Source organism: Camarhynchus parvulus, chromosome 10, assembly GCF_901933205.1.
Source record: "Camarhynchus parvulus chromosome 10, STF_HiC, whole genome shotgun sequence".
In the NCBI taxonomy this organism is placed as follows: Eukaryota; Metazoa; Chordata; class Aves; order Passeriformes; family Thraupidae; genus Camarhynchus; species Camarhynchus parvulus.
In genome coordinates, this window is record NC_044580.1 from 7,006,683 (window position 1) to 7,022,051 (window position 15,369).

General features: G+C 40.3%; 1 protein-coding gene across 10 annotated transcripts in view; it reads right to left on the reverse strand.

Annotated features, from left to right (window-relative positions):
* TCF12 (transcription factor 12) overlaps positions 1 to 15,369 on the reverse strand; it is a 158,648-nt gene that overhangs the window by 35,032 nt on the left and 108,247 nt on the right. Inside the window, exon 1 of one of the 10 annotated variants that reach the window (XM_030954935.1) lies at positions 4,236 to 4,623. The exons of 7 other annotated variants lie outside the window; for them this stretch is intronic. In XM_030954935.1, coding sequence (XP_030810795.1) covers positions 4,236 to 4,358 — 123 coding nt within the window. In that variant the 5' untranslated portion in view covers positions 4,359 to 4,623. Of the gene's footprint in view, positions 1 to 4,235; positions 4,624 to 15,369 lie in introns of those variants that run through there. 2 more of the 10 variants (XM_030954938.1, XM_030954937.1) reach the window with 2 other exon arrangements.

Genomic DNA, 15,369 nt, shown 5'->3' on the forward strand with positions numbered 1-15,369 from the left:
ACTTGAAACTACTCTGCCTGTTTCTTAACCTGTTCCCCGTATTTCAGAAGGCTGCTCGAGCTGCGGGAGGAATCCCCAGCACCAGCAGCACCCCCAGAAACACGCAGCAGCGGATGCAGGCCATCTTTTCCGTTTGTCCCTCTGCTCTCTGAAGCCACTCTCTGGTCCTGCACCTCCAGAACAGACTATTGTATTTCTCCAGGCAGAGCTTGCTGTGCAGGTGCTAAAGGGAACCAAGGCAGGGAGCAAACAGGGCGTGTTCCTCCTTGGTGCGCGCCTTCTGAGAAATCCAGAACTGCCCATCCAGCACCTGAGCCCTTCCCTGGCTGCTGTCATGTGCCCAAAGAAATGGACATAACCTCCACTTTAAAGCATTCATAAAGCTTGTTGCAGACAAGACACTCTTCTGGCAAAGGACCACTGCCCAGCAGATTGGCAGTTCAACCCGATGGAGTGGAGCAGGGAAAACTCTCTTGGGCTGATGAACTGTAACTCATCGTTTTTCAGTCGGATGGAGAGGGAAAGAAAAGAGCAAGAAACAGAAAGAAATAAAAATCCAGCTGACCAGTGTTTACTACCTCTCTTTATTCAATGTCCACAGCCGCGTACCCCTAGAGATTTTCCAGATGATCTTATATTTGTCCTGACTCACAAATGTTAGCTTTGACCTTGTGTAAGTTGCTGTGGGCAGCATATGGTACAGAACAGCTTTAATTGTACCTTCCTCCCTGTGTACTAGCTGGCCCAGTACTAATAAAAGCAAAATTGAATCTTAACATCTGGTTGCTCCAAAATTTACAAACCAAAACCATTTTACATGGTTAGAAGCCTGAGTCCATTACTGAGTGCAGAACAGGCACAGCCAGGCACGCTGCCGTGCCAGCTGAGCATCACCAGGATTATCAACGCGCGCTCAGTGATGGCCGCAGGACCGGCAACTGCTGCCCTAAAAACCCCCAAACACACCCAGCTCTCCCCACACTCTGTGCATTTGTTCATCTATACACATTTGTTCATCGATACACATGTGCTCATCAGCAACGTGTTTATAAAAAGCTTCTTACACTCTCAACACTCCCAAGGAAAAGAGTATTTTCTCAAAAAATATCCCAATATAAGCTCACCAAAAAGCAAACCACAACACACTGCATATATGCAAAATACCTAAATCTCCTGACTTTTTTTTTGTCCTTTTTAAATAGGCATTGTAGAAATCTAGTGTAAAAGATGCAGGTTCTCCACCTTGGAGAAGGGCTCAATCTCAGCCTATGATGAGAAAAAAAAATGTATTTTATAATAAAATATACTTATACATAGACTGGTATATTAAATCAACTCATAAAATGCACTAAATAAAACAATAAACTGAATATACTCACAAATCTGTTCTCATATTAAATAGTAGCAATAGGTGATATAAAATAAAATAGAATCTTTTTTTCAAAAATTATTTATTGTGGTGATAACTGACACATTACTGCATTGTCATCTATATTAAAATAATTCTACAGCACATTTAGAAAATAACTAACTTACTTCTATACCTGTAGGTGAACTGAAAATAGTGGAAATCATGCAAGTCTATTTTACTTTTAAACACAAAGATGGTATCAGACTTCTATTAAATATCATTTCGGTACTGTTGCACTTCCTAAAATCCAAATGAAAAGGCCACAGTGAATGACAAAGTTTGCTTAATTGTGATTAAAAAAAAAAAGTAAAACCACAAAAAGACATAATTTACATTTATGCTATTATCTCTACCTAAATATTTCTGCAGCTTTATTTTTAATTGAGATTAGGTATTTGGAATATTTGGGGGGCTGAGGGCTGCAGAATGGCTCCTGAGTGAAAGAGAAGATAAAACTTTATTGATAGAAACAATTTTTAAGTATAGTTTTAATTTTTTTTCCTAAAAGCTCTATACGAAAATGTTGTAAGCTTTCCTTAAACTGAGAGTATTTTCTATATGTCAACAGGTGAAGGGCAAAAAAGAAACAAAAAAACCCCAAACACAACAACGAAAAAACCAGGCTACGTATAGCGCAGTGCAAGTGCTTTATTTCCTTTATGAAACAGAATAGGTCTTTTTTCTTTTTGATTTAAAGGGGATTCTTGAAATACTTTTTTTTCCTATAGCACCTATCACACATAACAGTAAAATTTCACTCCTCAGCAAGGCATTTTGTATAAAACCACTACTTTTTACTTTGATGTGTCCTTCCTAAAACAAAGAAATTTTAAAAACTCAACTTCTTCTAACCGTAAAAGCCTCTGATTTATACTTCAGGCTTTACTATATGTGCCAATCCTCATCGAATCTTCTATTGGGCTGCTCATATACTTGGTTTTAAGCATAATATTAACCTTTGTTTTGGCTTACAGATTAAAGAAATTGAAAAGAAGAAAACACTTTTAATCAAAAGTTTACACATTTTCTATATGTGATTTCTCACTTATTTTGTGAGTAAATAAATCAGATTTTATTTACATTAGCAGGTATCGAGGAATGCCAGCACCCAAAATCTAATACGATGATCTAAATAAAAATCTCCAACTTGAACAATGAGGTTCATGCTAGCAACCACTAATTTATCAGACCATACAAATAAAAGCACCAAGAAATCAAAATTAGGGTATGTACTGTTCTCTCACTGTAGGAAGGTTCATACAAAGATTTGGCATGCACACCAAGAGGCGTACTTCAAAAACTAACACAAAAACCAATCCCACAACTCCACATAAACTCCTTACGTATATTTAAATTAGAAATTTAGGCAAACTTGCAATATTCCTCGGAGAAACAGTGGTAAAAGTTACTAAGATGGTTTTTAAAAAAAAATTAAATAAAACCTTGGGCAACATGATATAGGATGATCATATGATTTGTCATCTATTTACTAAGTTTTCAAGCTCATAAAGGTCACCTCTGACCCATAACAGGCACATGCTATCAATTTTCAAGCCATGCCCTCCTACAGTACCAGCACTTCCATCTACTATATGCCTGGAAATACTTAATAAGATCAAAGCCTTTTTTCCTGCTACAAGAACAAAGAGAAATGTTGTAATAGAGTGATCTGTGCTCTAGAAAGAATAAAATCAAAACTCCATGCAAGTTATATTCCCTTTGCTTCAGGGGTATTGTATAGTTAATTTCACTTAAGTCTTATATATATCTTCACATAAAACTTCAAACAGATTGTTTTAGCCTAGGAGCAGACATGAAAGAAAAATCATTTCATATTTGAAAGACAGCTGGCATTTATGCCAAAGGAAATGAAATAGAGACCAAGCGATTTTACTGATTCCTCAACCTCTCCTCCAGTGTCTTTGCTGTTATTCAAGAAGCTCGTACACAGCGTTTTTTATGAATATAAAGATTCATATTTTAATTAACATTGAAAAAAAATCTTGGCAAAAAAAAGTTTACTAATGAAATCAAAACTCACACAGGCCCACGGGAGGTGGACCAGCAATAAAGAAACAAAACAAAACAAAAAAAAAAGCCACAAAAAAAGATCAGTATCAGCATCTCCCCTTTTCCTACTTAATACTATTTTTATAATAGAAGAAAGCCAAAACCACATACAACATAAACAGACGGGAAGAAACACACCGTTGTTAATTTACCATCGTATGCTAATTTTTACACACAAAAATCAGAACTGGTGTTCTAATTTAAAAAACAGAACTATCTACCACGAAACACAAATACCTCGTCCAACTTCCACTAAGTTCAATCCACAGAGAAGAGATTTTTTTCCTTCCACCCCTCCGGAATCCGCACTCCCCCCCTCCCGCCTTTGCAGGAACATTTGATGATTCCGAAGTCCCGCGGCGAGCGCTCGGCGCGGGCAGGGCAGCGCTGGCGGCCGGCCCGGTGCGCGCCGCTGCGCGGGGCTCGGGCCGCCGGAGCCGGGAGCGTTGCACAGGGCAGCCCGCAGCGCTCGGGGAGGGCCCTGCCTAAAACCAAACCCGAAACAGCCCCGGCCAAACCTGCACCCCCCAAAGAAAAGGCGCGGGCACGCAGGAACACAAACTTCGGCGGGTCTTGCGCGGCCGCCCGTCTCCCGTGGCACAAAGCAGCCCCCCGCCCCAGCCCGCTCCCCTCGAAGCCCGACCCGCCGTGCGCCCCCGGGGAGCTCCCGTCCCAGCCCGGCCGGGCTGGCGGGGCCCCGGAGCGAACTTGCGCGAGCCCGGCGCGGCGGTCCCGGACAAAGGCGGCCCCTCACCGTCTTGCCGTTGTAGTAGTACATGAGGGAGCTGCTGCCCACGCCGGGCACGGGGTAGGCGCAGTACATGGCGCGGCTGGCGCGGGCCGGGCTCAGCGCGCCGCCTCCCGCTCCCCACGGCATCCACCCGCCGCCGCGCACATGGAGCGCTCAAAGGCGGCTTATGCAAAGCAGGACTGAACCATCTCCGGCCGGCGCGGGGGTTGGGCGCGGGGGGCGCGCCAGCCCCCGCTCCGCGCCCCGGCCCCAGCCCCGGGAGGAGGCGCGCAAGGGCCCGCGGGCGCTGAGGGCTCGGCACACGCAGCCCTACGCGCCGGGGGCCGCAGGGAACCCGCACATGGGCACGTCCTGAGCCCTGAGATAATCGTCTGCTTTTTGTTTTAATTAAATTAGAGCACTTGTGGCCGTGCAGACGCTGCTCGATGCAGCTCCAGCCACACGGCCATCTGGCTCTGTCTAAAGTTGTTTCCAACTTTGGCAAACGTTTCCCACAGGCGTGGGGAGCTGCTGGGAGCGAGTCCCAGGGGACAGCCCGAGCACCCCGCGCTCCCGGGCCCCTCCGAGCAGGGTAGGATGGGGCAGGGAGTGACCCTGACACAGACAACACCTACACAAGGTGCTTGGGTTAAAAAAAAAAAATCACGGAAATATTTTCACTGTATGGAATCATCCAACATCCATCTTTAAGACGGGGTATACAAACTATAAAGAAGGATTCTCTTGGAAACACGAGTCCAGGGTCCCTTTATATTGTAAATACAGTTTTGTATGAATAGAGCACACATACGTGCCCATACAAGACAGGGCAGAGAAGGGGAGAGGACCTCAACAACTTTGTCACATCACAAAATCGTGAATTATTCAATACAGCAAACAGACTGCAACTTCCAGCACAGAGATCCCTCAATATTTGCACACTATCAATGCCTGGTAGGCCTTTTCACTTTCTTCACTGAGCAGGGGCATTAACTAACATTAACTCTTAATGGGGCGTACATTTTTTTATTTTCTACAAGTGAACACAGCTGGTTATTAACTGAGCTTCTGCTAAGTCACATACTGACTTCAATCCAGGGAAAAAAAGGTTAACATTCAACCACGTTTCTCCACCTCCAGTTGTGTCTACTGCCAATGCTGTGAATTCTCCCTGCCTTCCTCCTGACAAAAGCAGGAAAATATTTCAGGATAAGGAAAAAAATGGGTAAAGTTCAATTCAGCCATTTACAGGGAGAGAAAGCAAGTTGCAGAAGTCTGGTTCATTCTGCCAAGCACCTCGTGTGTCAGTGAAACCCTCTGAACTAAAAAGATCCACAAGGGTGATAAACTGACTGCAGCTGAATACTACAATCAGATAAAAATCTCTGTGTAATGTCCATTATCTCAGGACATAACTACTGTAGTGTCTATAAATATACAGAATATATAAACGCTGACAAAAAATATTCCCATCTCAAGCTTCAAATGCTTTTTCAGTGAACTCTTCCAGTCAATTAGACTACTGTGCTCAGAATATGTTGGCAAATACATCCTGAAGTTTCCATCTGCTGAAGAACACTTGCATTTTTACTGCAAGTCAAACTACGCATCCAGAACTGTTTAACTATGCAGCAAAGCTAATGATATCTGAACCAAACTCCTCTCCAATACAAAAGGCGTAGCAGCAGCAGCTGCAAAAAAGAACATCACTATACTGCAGACTATTAAATTGCCAGGCCTGCAGAGTGACTGGCGGCTTCCTCCCTCCCTAGGGACCACAAAGACCCATTTCAGTCCCCAGAGAGTCCCTAAGAACCTCTGATTTGCAGCTAACAATGCTGTTCCTTTAAAGCTTCTCACTAATGTTCAGGACTCTACAGATGAGACTTGCTAAAAGATCTTCAGATTTTTGCATGTGTTACTTCTTATAGTGCACTAGATTAAAAACACTACTTCAGAATAATGTACAACTTAGAAAAGTTGGAAAAGACGCTTTAGCTTACAGAATTGAAGTAGTAAGACAACCCTTTAAAAAAATAATTTTAGCATGCAAGCTTTTGAAACATTAGAAGTACTTCAAGGGTAACTGCAGTCAATTCTTTGAAGACTGTCACCAACACCGTTGTGATTGCTACTGCACCTCCATGTACACATGCCCAGTTTTCAAAATAGCTGTATTAGAGATGAAGAGCACAATCAAGCCCCCTTCAAATAATAACCATTACCTGCATATAAGCAACTGGAAAAATGTTAAATACATCAAGCACAGAAACCTAATTTGACTATGTAGCATTGGTGAGAGGCTGCTCTGTGTTCAGCTGCCCTACACTCATACAGAGCAGTGTAACAAAAAATACAGTGTAACAAAAATACCGGTAATGTTTACTAACACTATTAACATTTATCAGTAGAAGTAAATCATTCACCTTGTTCACCAGCACATGGGTAAGACAAAAGCAACAATATGACCAATAAAACTGAGGAACGCCACTGCAAACGTCGGTTTGTAGACAAACTGGTCCCTCCATAATGAGTCACTAAATGAATTTGCTCCTGGCTTGCTTCCCCACAAATCAAAAGGATAACAATTGCATTTTATTGAAAAGGAAATTATTTGTCCTACACTCAGTTACATCATTGGGAATAAAATCTTGAGTGCCCAATGCTTGAAACATATCACTGTATCTGCTCTACATTTACTGTATGAAAACATTGTTTCTCACATTTGGTACATTGATTGATCGATCATACAGGATCAGGCCATAATTCCATCAGCATATCAAACTTGAAACCACATAAATTTACTTTCACCAGGATAAAATCTGAACCTAAAATGGAAGAATTTGAAAGACTGCTGAAAAAACTGCTACATTGTTAGCAATAACTCTGCATTTGCAGGAACTGCTACCAGGTAACTATTCCAAAAGCTCCTGAAGTCCAAAGCAAGTTTTTGTTTTGTGGTTGCAATTTTTCTAATCCTCATTTAAGCCAAGCAACAGCTGCTCTGAAATTTGTTTTCTTAAGAGAATCATGTTACAGTGAAATGAATCATAGCTGGATAAGTGGTACTGTACAGGGTACAGTTGTTTACTCCATTTTTCCTTGGTGACAAGGCAAGGGTTAATCTTATGACTCAGCCTGACAAAACAAGTCAGCTGGAGACAGGGCCAATTTTTTAAACTTGATTTCAGACAGACATGCCGTCAGCAGAGGAACACTGAACTGACATGCACTTTGTAGCCCGAATTGTTTCCACTCATGACCCTGTAGTGTGTGTCAAAAACAATAAACTGCCTGTTCCTAAAGTATGTAAAGAGATTATGAAAGTTGATGCAGAGTGAAATAGTGACCTAAAAATAAATGAAGCTACCTGTAAGAGAATATTTTCAAAGATGATTTTAACGCTAAGAGATTTTGTGAATGAACCACATTCACATTCTCCCTGAAAACAAACTTTTATGTGAAATACATTCTTGTTCCATTTGTCAGAGTCACAAAGCAAATACACCATAAAGCATATGTAATTCATCACTTAAATTTATAAAAAATAAACACAATTTCCACAGATTACTGAATGCTATACCATATGAAAGTTAGTTACATAATTGTCTCAACAGATGAGCCATTCTCTAGTCAAACATATTCTACAAAACTGAAATATCAAAATGCTTTAAAAAGGTTAATGCCTTTGATCAGTTTTGTTATTTTAGATGTTCTCACACAAAAAACACCAAATCTTTTTAGATTATGTGCTACTAGAAATTACAGCTCCTCTTTCACCAACAAAAGCAACTGTGATGTGCAAACCCAAGTATCAAGTATCTCCTTGTGGAGAGCTAGCTTCAGTCTTGTTGAAAAAAACAGTAACATGGTGAGAGCCCAAGCCTGCTTTCCATGGGGAACCCAGATCTTTTGTTCTTACCAACTTTCATTATTTTCTTAGGGACTAGGTTAACCTTCTAAGTTCGGAAATAAGGCAAAGGCAACTGTCCTAGAACTCTCTCCTTTCCACCCCACACTGTCCAAGGCTGGGACTTCTTATCAATTTCAACCACGTTCAAAGAGGAACAGAAGTTTCACAAGTGATAAAGTTCTTATCAGTTCTAAGAAAACGGGAACCTGAACAGGAGAGACAGACTGGAACTGATACAGAACAACCTGTTGCTATCTAAAATATACATAGTAATTTTGAGCTGTTTGTCCAGCAAAAATTCAGGAAAAAAAACTATACATCTTTGGATTTCAAATATAACTTATTTTAAACATTTATGATGATTAACTATAGCAAAGCCAGACTTAGGACCATTGCTAAGCCATGCACTGAATATGCTGCATAATGTAGCTGTCAGGATAGACAAGATTTCAAGCTGTAAGAAAGAAACCTGTCTGTTTTCAGGGGAAAACACAATGCTTATTATACTGTCCTCCATGTAATTCATCAGCTAAGTAAATGTTAATTTATTTTAAAATCCTGGAAGGATAGCCTTCTGTGTTAACCAGCCACTAAGCATGCTGCTCAGCAGAGATGGAGCAGATGAGCTGTATGGAAGGCAATTTAAAATAACCCAGTAGACTAAATTTTATAGGCAATCCCTCCTGCCAATATCCAAAGGATGATGTTTTATGCAAATTAATTTGCTAATCCACACAAGAGCTAAAATAGTTTGGTGGTTTTCCTTTTCAAATGGTTTGTCTTTAACTGCACATTTAACATTCATGTTACTATAACCAAGGTAAGAGTTTGAAGGGATAGCAAATAGACAGTAAATACTAATTAAATGGATATTAATTGCTATCCACTGCTTTCACCTTGCAGTATTGCAAGGTTGAGGGATAGTTGTTGGGGATTTTGTTGTTGAGTTGGGACCTTTTTTTTTTCTGCAAAAAACTCCAGTTAGCTGTAGCAGATATAAGTAAAAAATAACTAATTTTTTTTTAACAGGAAACTGCAGCCAGGACTTTTCTGTCTAGTACTTCTCTAAATAAAAATGAATTTATTCAATGTTTAAGTTGAAATTATTGAATTTTATGAGATATTTAAGTTATTAACAAGTATTTTCTCGGAATGGGAAGAATGAGGGAAAAAGTGTTGCATATCCTATTTTTTACAATCAATCTCAAAATAATTTCTTAGAGGAAGTTTGAAATTTGTTTCAAAACCATTCAAATATAACTTTGATAGGATATTGGTCAAGTTCAGAAAGTTATATTATTTTTCTGGAGATATAAAGCACTTAGAGTTTGAAAGCCCTATAAGAAGGTCTTAACCACCCATATCTGCATTAAAAAGTAAACAAACATGTTTATTATCCTGAGGCAGTAAACTCTCCTATCAGAAGCCAGATAATCGCCACAAAACATGCTAAAAACCTATCCAACCTAGAAACCTATGCAGACCTTAAGAGAGTTTTAAACCCTGAGATAAATCAGCACTGCTGTTACTGAAACTCGCACAAGACTACCTGCAGCACAGATCCCTGCACACCAAATGCAGCGGGCCGGGCCGATGGCCGTGCGCAGCTGCGGGCTCCCTGCGGCTCCCTCCAAGCCCGGCTGTGCCCGGCCCGGGGCTCCCTCCAGGCCCGGCTGGGCCCGGCCCGGGGCTCCCTCCAGGCCCGGCTGGGCCCGGCCCGGGGCTCCCTCCAGGCCCGGCTGGGCCCGGCCCGGGGCTCCCTCCAGGCCCGGCTCGCCCCGCCCGGGCCCTGCGCCGGCGGTCTCGGCCTGCAGGGGGCTCCAGAGGCACGACCTGCGCCCGGCCGGGCCCGGCCCGCACCCGCCGCCGAGGCTGAGGCAGAAATTGGCTGCGAGGGAGCTCTGAACATGGCGAGGCGGAACGCTGAGCGCTGGCTGTGCCTCGGAACGGAGCGCCCTGCGTCCCTCCCCTTCTTCTGTGCTCCAGCTCCCTGCTCGGAAAAACTGCTCTGCGAACCACAAGCCAAACAATCCTTCTGACATCCAGGATCAGGAACCCGCCCGTGCCTTACAGAAAGGAAGAACTAACAACTAATCCTAGCTATCAGTGCAAGTGGAATGAAATCCCACAACTACCTCTCCAAGGCTGAACAACTTGCTTGCTTTATAAAACCTGATGTCACAAGCAACTGTGGCACTAAATTAGGAGGTAATTTAATTCAATTTCTTTGCTTCATTGTGTAAAGACATAGCTACATCTGAAATTTTACTTAAAGCTTTACTTTCAGTACCATTCTTTTGAAAAAACATTTGTTTTGGTTTTGCACTTGTTTTGGTTTTGTATTGGCCCCTGCCCCCCTCCGGGGCAGAGCAAGCAAGCAAAGGGAAACCTCTCACTTCAACAGCCCATGGAAGTCCAGCAACACAACATTCCTCACGACTTTCCCAGCTCACTTCAAGTATTATAAACATCTTCCCACCAAAGCCACAAGTATTATCAAGCAAAAGATAGTAAGAAATAGTCTTCAGAAAAGCTTCTATCCTTATCTATTGTTATAAAACACCACACCAATTTGTGGTAATGGACACATTCATCTTTGAGGAAAAGCAGAGTTGCAGAAATTCCATGTAACTTCTCCCTAAATAACATGAGCTGCAACTCAGTATTTTTTAATAACATTTTTTCTAACAATGCACAAAATTTAACGTTCTTTTATGCAAATCTACACTCTAATTTAAGAACATCCAATACATTCGTTTTGATATGTTATGAATACTTCAAAAATAAAGTACCTCCAGTAAATCCAAACACAGAGAAATTATTTGACATCATTATATATCCATCATGGACGCATGTATATGCAGGATTTTCAGAGAAGATCTCTCAATTAAGCAACCTTACATTAGTTCACCACAGTCAGATGACAGGACAGTTAGTTTGGAAAAATAATCTGATTGCAATTTTTAAAAAAAGCTTTTAAGAGAGGGTTGCTCAAGTACCTTCACCCTAATTCAGTGAGAAGTCAAGCTGAACTCTCACAGCAGGACTTTGCAATGGGCTGCCTGCTTGTTTAATGACAGCTAAATGTTCTCATGCAGCAAAGAGCAGGTGGGATGCTATAATCTGAGGCTACTGCGGTTTTCAGATAGATTTCAAATAAAGGCCGTGTTGAAAAAAAGCCCTACAATAATCTAACCAGAAAAACAGACCTTTTTCTTATTAAACATAACATCTCGAATATTTTTACTTGGTTTGTAACATAATTTAGAGGTTGGATGTTTTATACATTTGCATTTTGTTCAGGTACATAGATGAACACAGTGTTTAAAAAGCAGTACTGAGCAAGTCCCTACAGACTTTATTCCATAAATCAAGCAACCGAAGAACAAGCAGAAAGCAGAAGATGGAAGACTGTGTACTGAGGAAGAAATTGTAAGTTCTGTGTGGCATTATCCATAAAGATTTATTTACTCAGTTTCATTATTTAAACTTGCTTTCTAAAACACAGCAGTGCAGCAGAGGAGAGGGTCAGGAGAGTTCCTGCTGGCTTTGAGAGCTCTCACTATTAAAGACAAGTGACAGCTGAATGTTTCACTTGACTGTGCAAGGCAGTTCAGAACAGATCTGAACAAACTAAATCCTGCTTTTCACATTTGGGCACTGTTTGTGGGCAGTGGGAAAAAAACTCTTACCAAAAAATGTCTCCCTAGAAAGTCAGTTAAACACAACATCACAGTCAGTTCAACATCACACAAAGTATCTGCCCAGGATGCTCTGAAGTTTTGATTCAGAGCCACACAGTTCATAAAGTATTCCAGTGGTGTTGCTTTACACCAGGCTACTTCAACACACATGGAAATTGCTAATATTGACAGAGTCCACTCAGTATGGTAAACATTACATTATTTCTAATACAATATAAACTTTAAACTCTCAAAAATTAGGGTTCAGATAATCATTCAGAAGATACTTCCCATTCTACTATTTCAAATAATCTCCTTTTACCCTTTAGGAGGGGTAGAGGAAGGAGAGAACACAGAAGGGAGTAACATCTATTATTTTTCCTCTTGTACCATGAGTATCTTTATGTGACATGTTTTGAAACATCTCTACAAGCTCAGTCTTAAAAGACTGCCAGGAAAGCAGAAAGAAAAGTGCCTTACATGGGAGGTAATTCTATGCATGCAAACACAGTTTGCTGTATCTTTGCACCATAAATAGTTCTTGCAAGAAATTAGCACCCATGGACTATACACTTACCATAGAGGGTGATATATGAGAAACACCTATAATGAAACTACAAGTTGTCTTACATGCATTGAAAAATACAAGTTTGAATTTAGAAAGAAATCCCTGGTATCAGAAAATACCAATTTGACAATCTCTTATTAAATAAATGTAATCCAAAGTTTAATATTAAATGAACATCTCAGGTATGGAAAGCCTAATATACTCAAAATACTTATTAGAAACTACACAGAAAACAAGCAGACATTTATGTCTGTATGTCACAGCTCATTTTCTGTAACAAAAATCAACAGATAACAATGTATTCCAGCTATTTCTCTGATATGACACTAATTAAATAGCAAAAGAATGATGATAGATATTCACACTATTTTGCTTAGAATTACGTCCTCATGATAGCCACTGATTATGGTGCTAGTAACAAATGTGAGTTTGAAATAATTCCTGACTCCACATGTAAATAGGAGGTTTCTGCTCCCAGCCTATCCATTTTTGGATGATGATGTCCCTGGGCATTTCTGAGAGAGCCTCCCTTGTTTGTCTTGTCCCTGTGCAGCCTGAGCAGCTCTGGAAGCCCTGGCCCTCTGCTGTGCCTGGCCGAGGAGCTACGCCGCTTTTAGGTCACATGATGTTATTAGTGTCTGGCTTACTTCACTCCTACAATCAGAAGAATTCTCAGAAATACAACAGTTTTCAATCTCTGAAGACAATATAACTCACTGAACAGTTATTTCCCCCCCTATAACATAAACAGCATAGCAATCTTGCTGTTCACTCAAACCTGGCTTTTTAAAAAATATGGTTTTTCATTTCCATCATACTCAGAGTGCTTTAAATTTAGTAGTTGTAGTTTAACATAAATGCTTGCATGTCAACATTCAAAATGTTTTGGGCAGTGAGTCACCACTTAACAAGTTACAACATAAAAACTTAAAAATGCATTTGCCTGGAACATTTAATTTTTACAGTAAGAGGACAAATTCAGATTGAGTTGCATCCCAGAAAGAAGCCAAGCAATTCACCAGCACTTTTCTCTGTAACTGTTTTTACTTTAGGCCTGATAAGAAAACATTAAAAAAGATAAACCTCAAAACTAATAATTTCAGAAAACACCATATAAAACCAAGGGGAAAAGAAACTAACTAGAGGAAGGGTTGTTTGGGTTTTTTTGAATCATTATTACTTAAAAGACTGTTATTAAATTACAGTTATCTAGGAAATTAAATTACTGCTGAGTATCCGTTGACATGGCAGCCTTATAGTAACAAAAACATTGCAGAAACCAGTATTTTAGAAACTGAAAAATTAAAAAACACAGATTTGTATAGCAAAATTAAGTATCATCTTTCCTCTGACTTTTCATATTATAATTAAACTTCTCTGCACTAAAGCAACTTTTCCCCACAATCCATTCCAACTTCTTAGGAAAGAATATTTAAAATAAAGGCTGCACTTACAAAATGATCTACTCAATTTAAATTTCTCATGATGCTCAGTGAAATTTAGTTTTGTATCATCTTCCACATATGCAATATCTCAATATTTTTTTTGTAACCTGTCATTTTACTTCAAGGCTCTATTCAGCAGTGAAAGCATTGAAATACAGAGAAACAGTGCTTAAAACCTGCAGCATCACAATCATTGATTATTCACAGTAACTGCACTTAATTGCACAGATTGGTACAATGTTAATACAAATAAAATCTATCAGCATTTCATTGTCTCCAATCTTACAGAAGAAGAATTAAATGAAAACCATTTGAAAAATACTGCTTGTTAAAATTAAACCCTGGTAAGACAAATGAGAGAAATCTTTCGTTCTCCAAAATGATCTCTTTACCTGGCTGATGCTACTAAATATTAAACATGTAGCGTAAGCTTTATTACTGCCTAGAATTACTGTAATAAATTTCATGAAAATTGCACTGCTATGTGTTTCAGCTTCTCTGACATTTTAAATATATTTTTGTTAATCTAGCAGAAATCATCTGCTAGACTGTAAAGCCACCCTACATAACACGCAACTGTTAAAATGTAAATTGCCAAACTATTTTTAGCTGCTGCTGAAGGGGAAGAAAAAAAAAGGGAGGGGGGGAAAGAAGAATATTCCTGGCCTCGGGAATAATGATTTGAGGCATTGTGTTCATTTTGTTTATCAAGCAGCTATTCAGCCTCTAGTGGGGCCCAAGTGCTTATGCAAGCAAAAGCTTTTAAGAGTGCCTGCAGCTGCAATCCTGGCTTCCAGGTAGGCTGCAGGTTCAGAGCACAGCTGCCCCAGGCTATCCACACTATCTCAGCTCCATCTGGAAGTACTGTTAAAATAGGATTTCAGATCCCGGGTTCTGTCTGTATCATCGTGAGCAGGGAGAGGAAGAAGGGAAAGAGAGGGAGGAGAGAACAGGGGAGCTGCGAGGACTAGAAGACACCATCCATAGTTCAGGCTCAATAGGAAATGAAAAGCTCAGCCCCATTTTGCTGCCGCTATATTGCTGTTCCTGTGCACTGTGTTCTATTCAGCCTATCCGGCTTTGAGTTATGACTCATCCAAGTGCACCTGCGCCCATGTGTTAAGTACTGCCAAATAAAAGCCCAACATCCATTTACACAACAAAGAGATGTATCCCGCAAGGCAGCGGAGCTTCCCCCTCCCCTCCTGTTTGTTCTGAGCAAGGGAAAAAATAATTCTGTCCTTCACTTCACTGGGGATTTTTCACTTCACGTGGATTTTTAAATGCAGCTTCATTTATAAACAATTTTCTTCCTTTTAAAAATAAAGCATATTTAATACCACAAAACACCCCTATAGCATTAGATTATCACAGCCATTAATGATTTTTCCACCAAAACCCTTCCAACCTTTTTTATCAAAGCCCTTTATTCTCGAAGGATAAATTTTCAAGCAAAGAGGGATCAACAAACTAGTTGCTTGAAAGCTTTCCTGATGCTAGGCTGAAGTTAGGAAAGGCTTAATGAAGGCTTTAAAATCCACCAGGACTT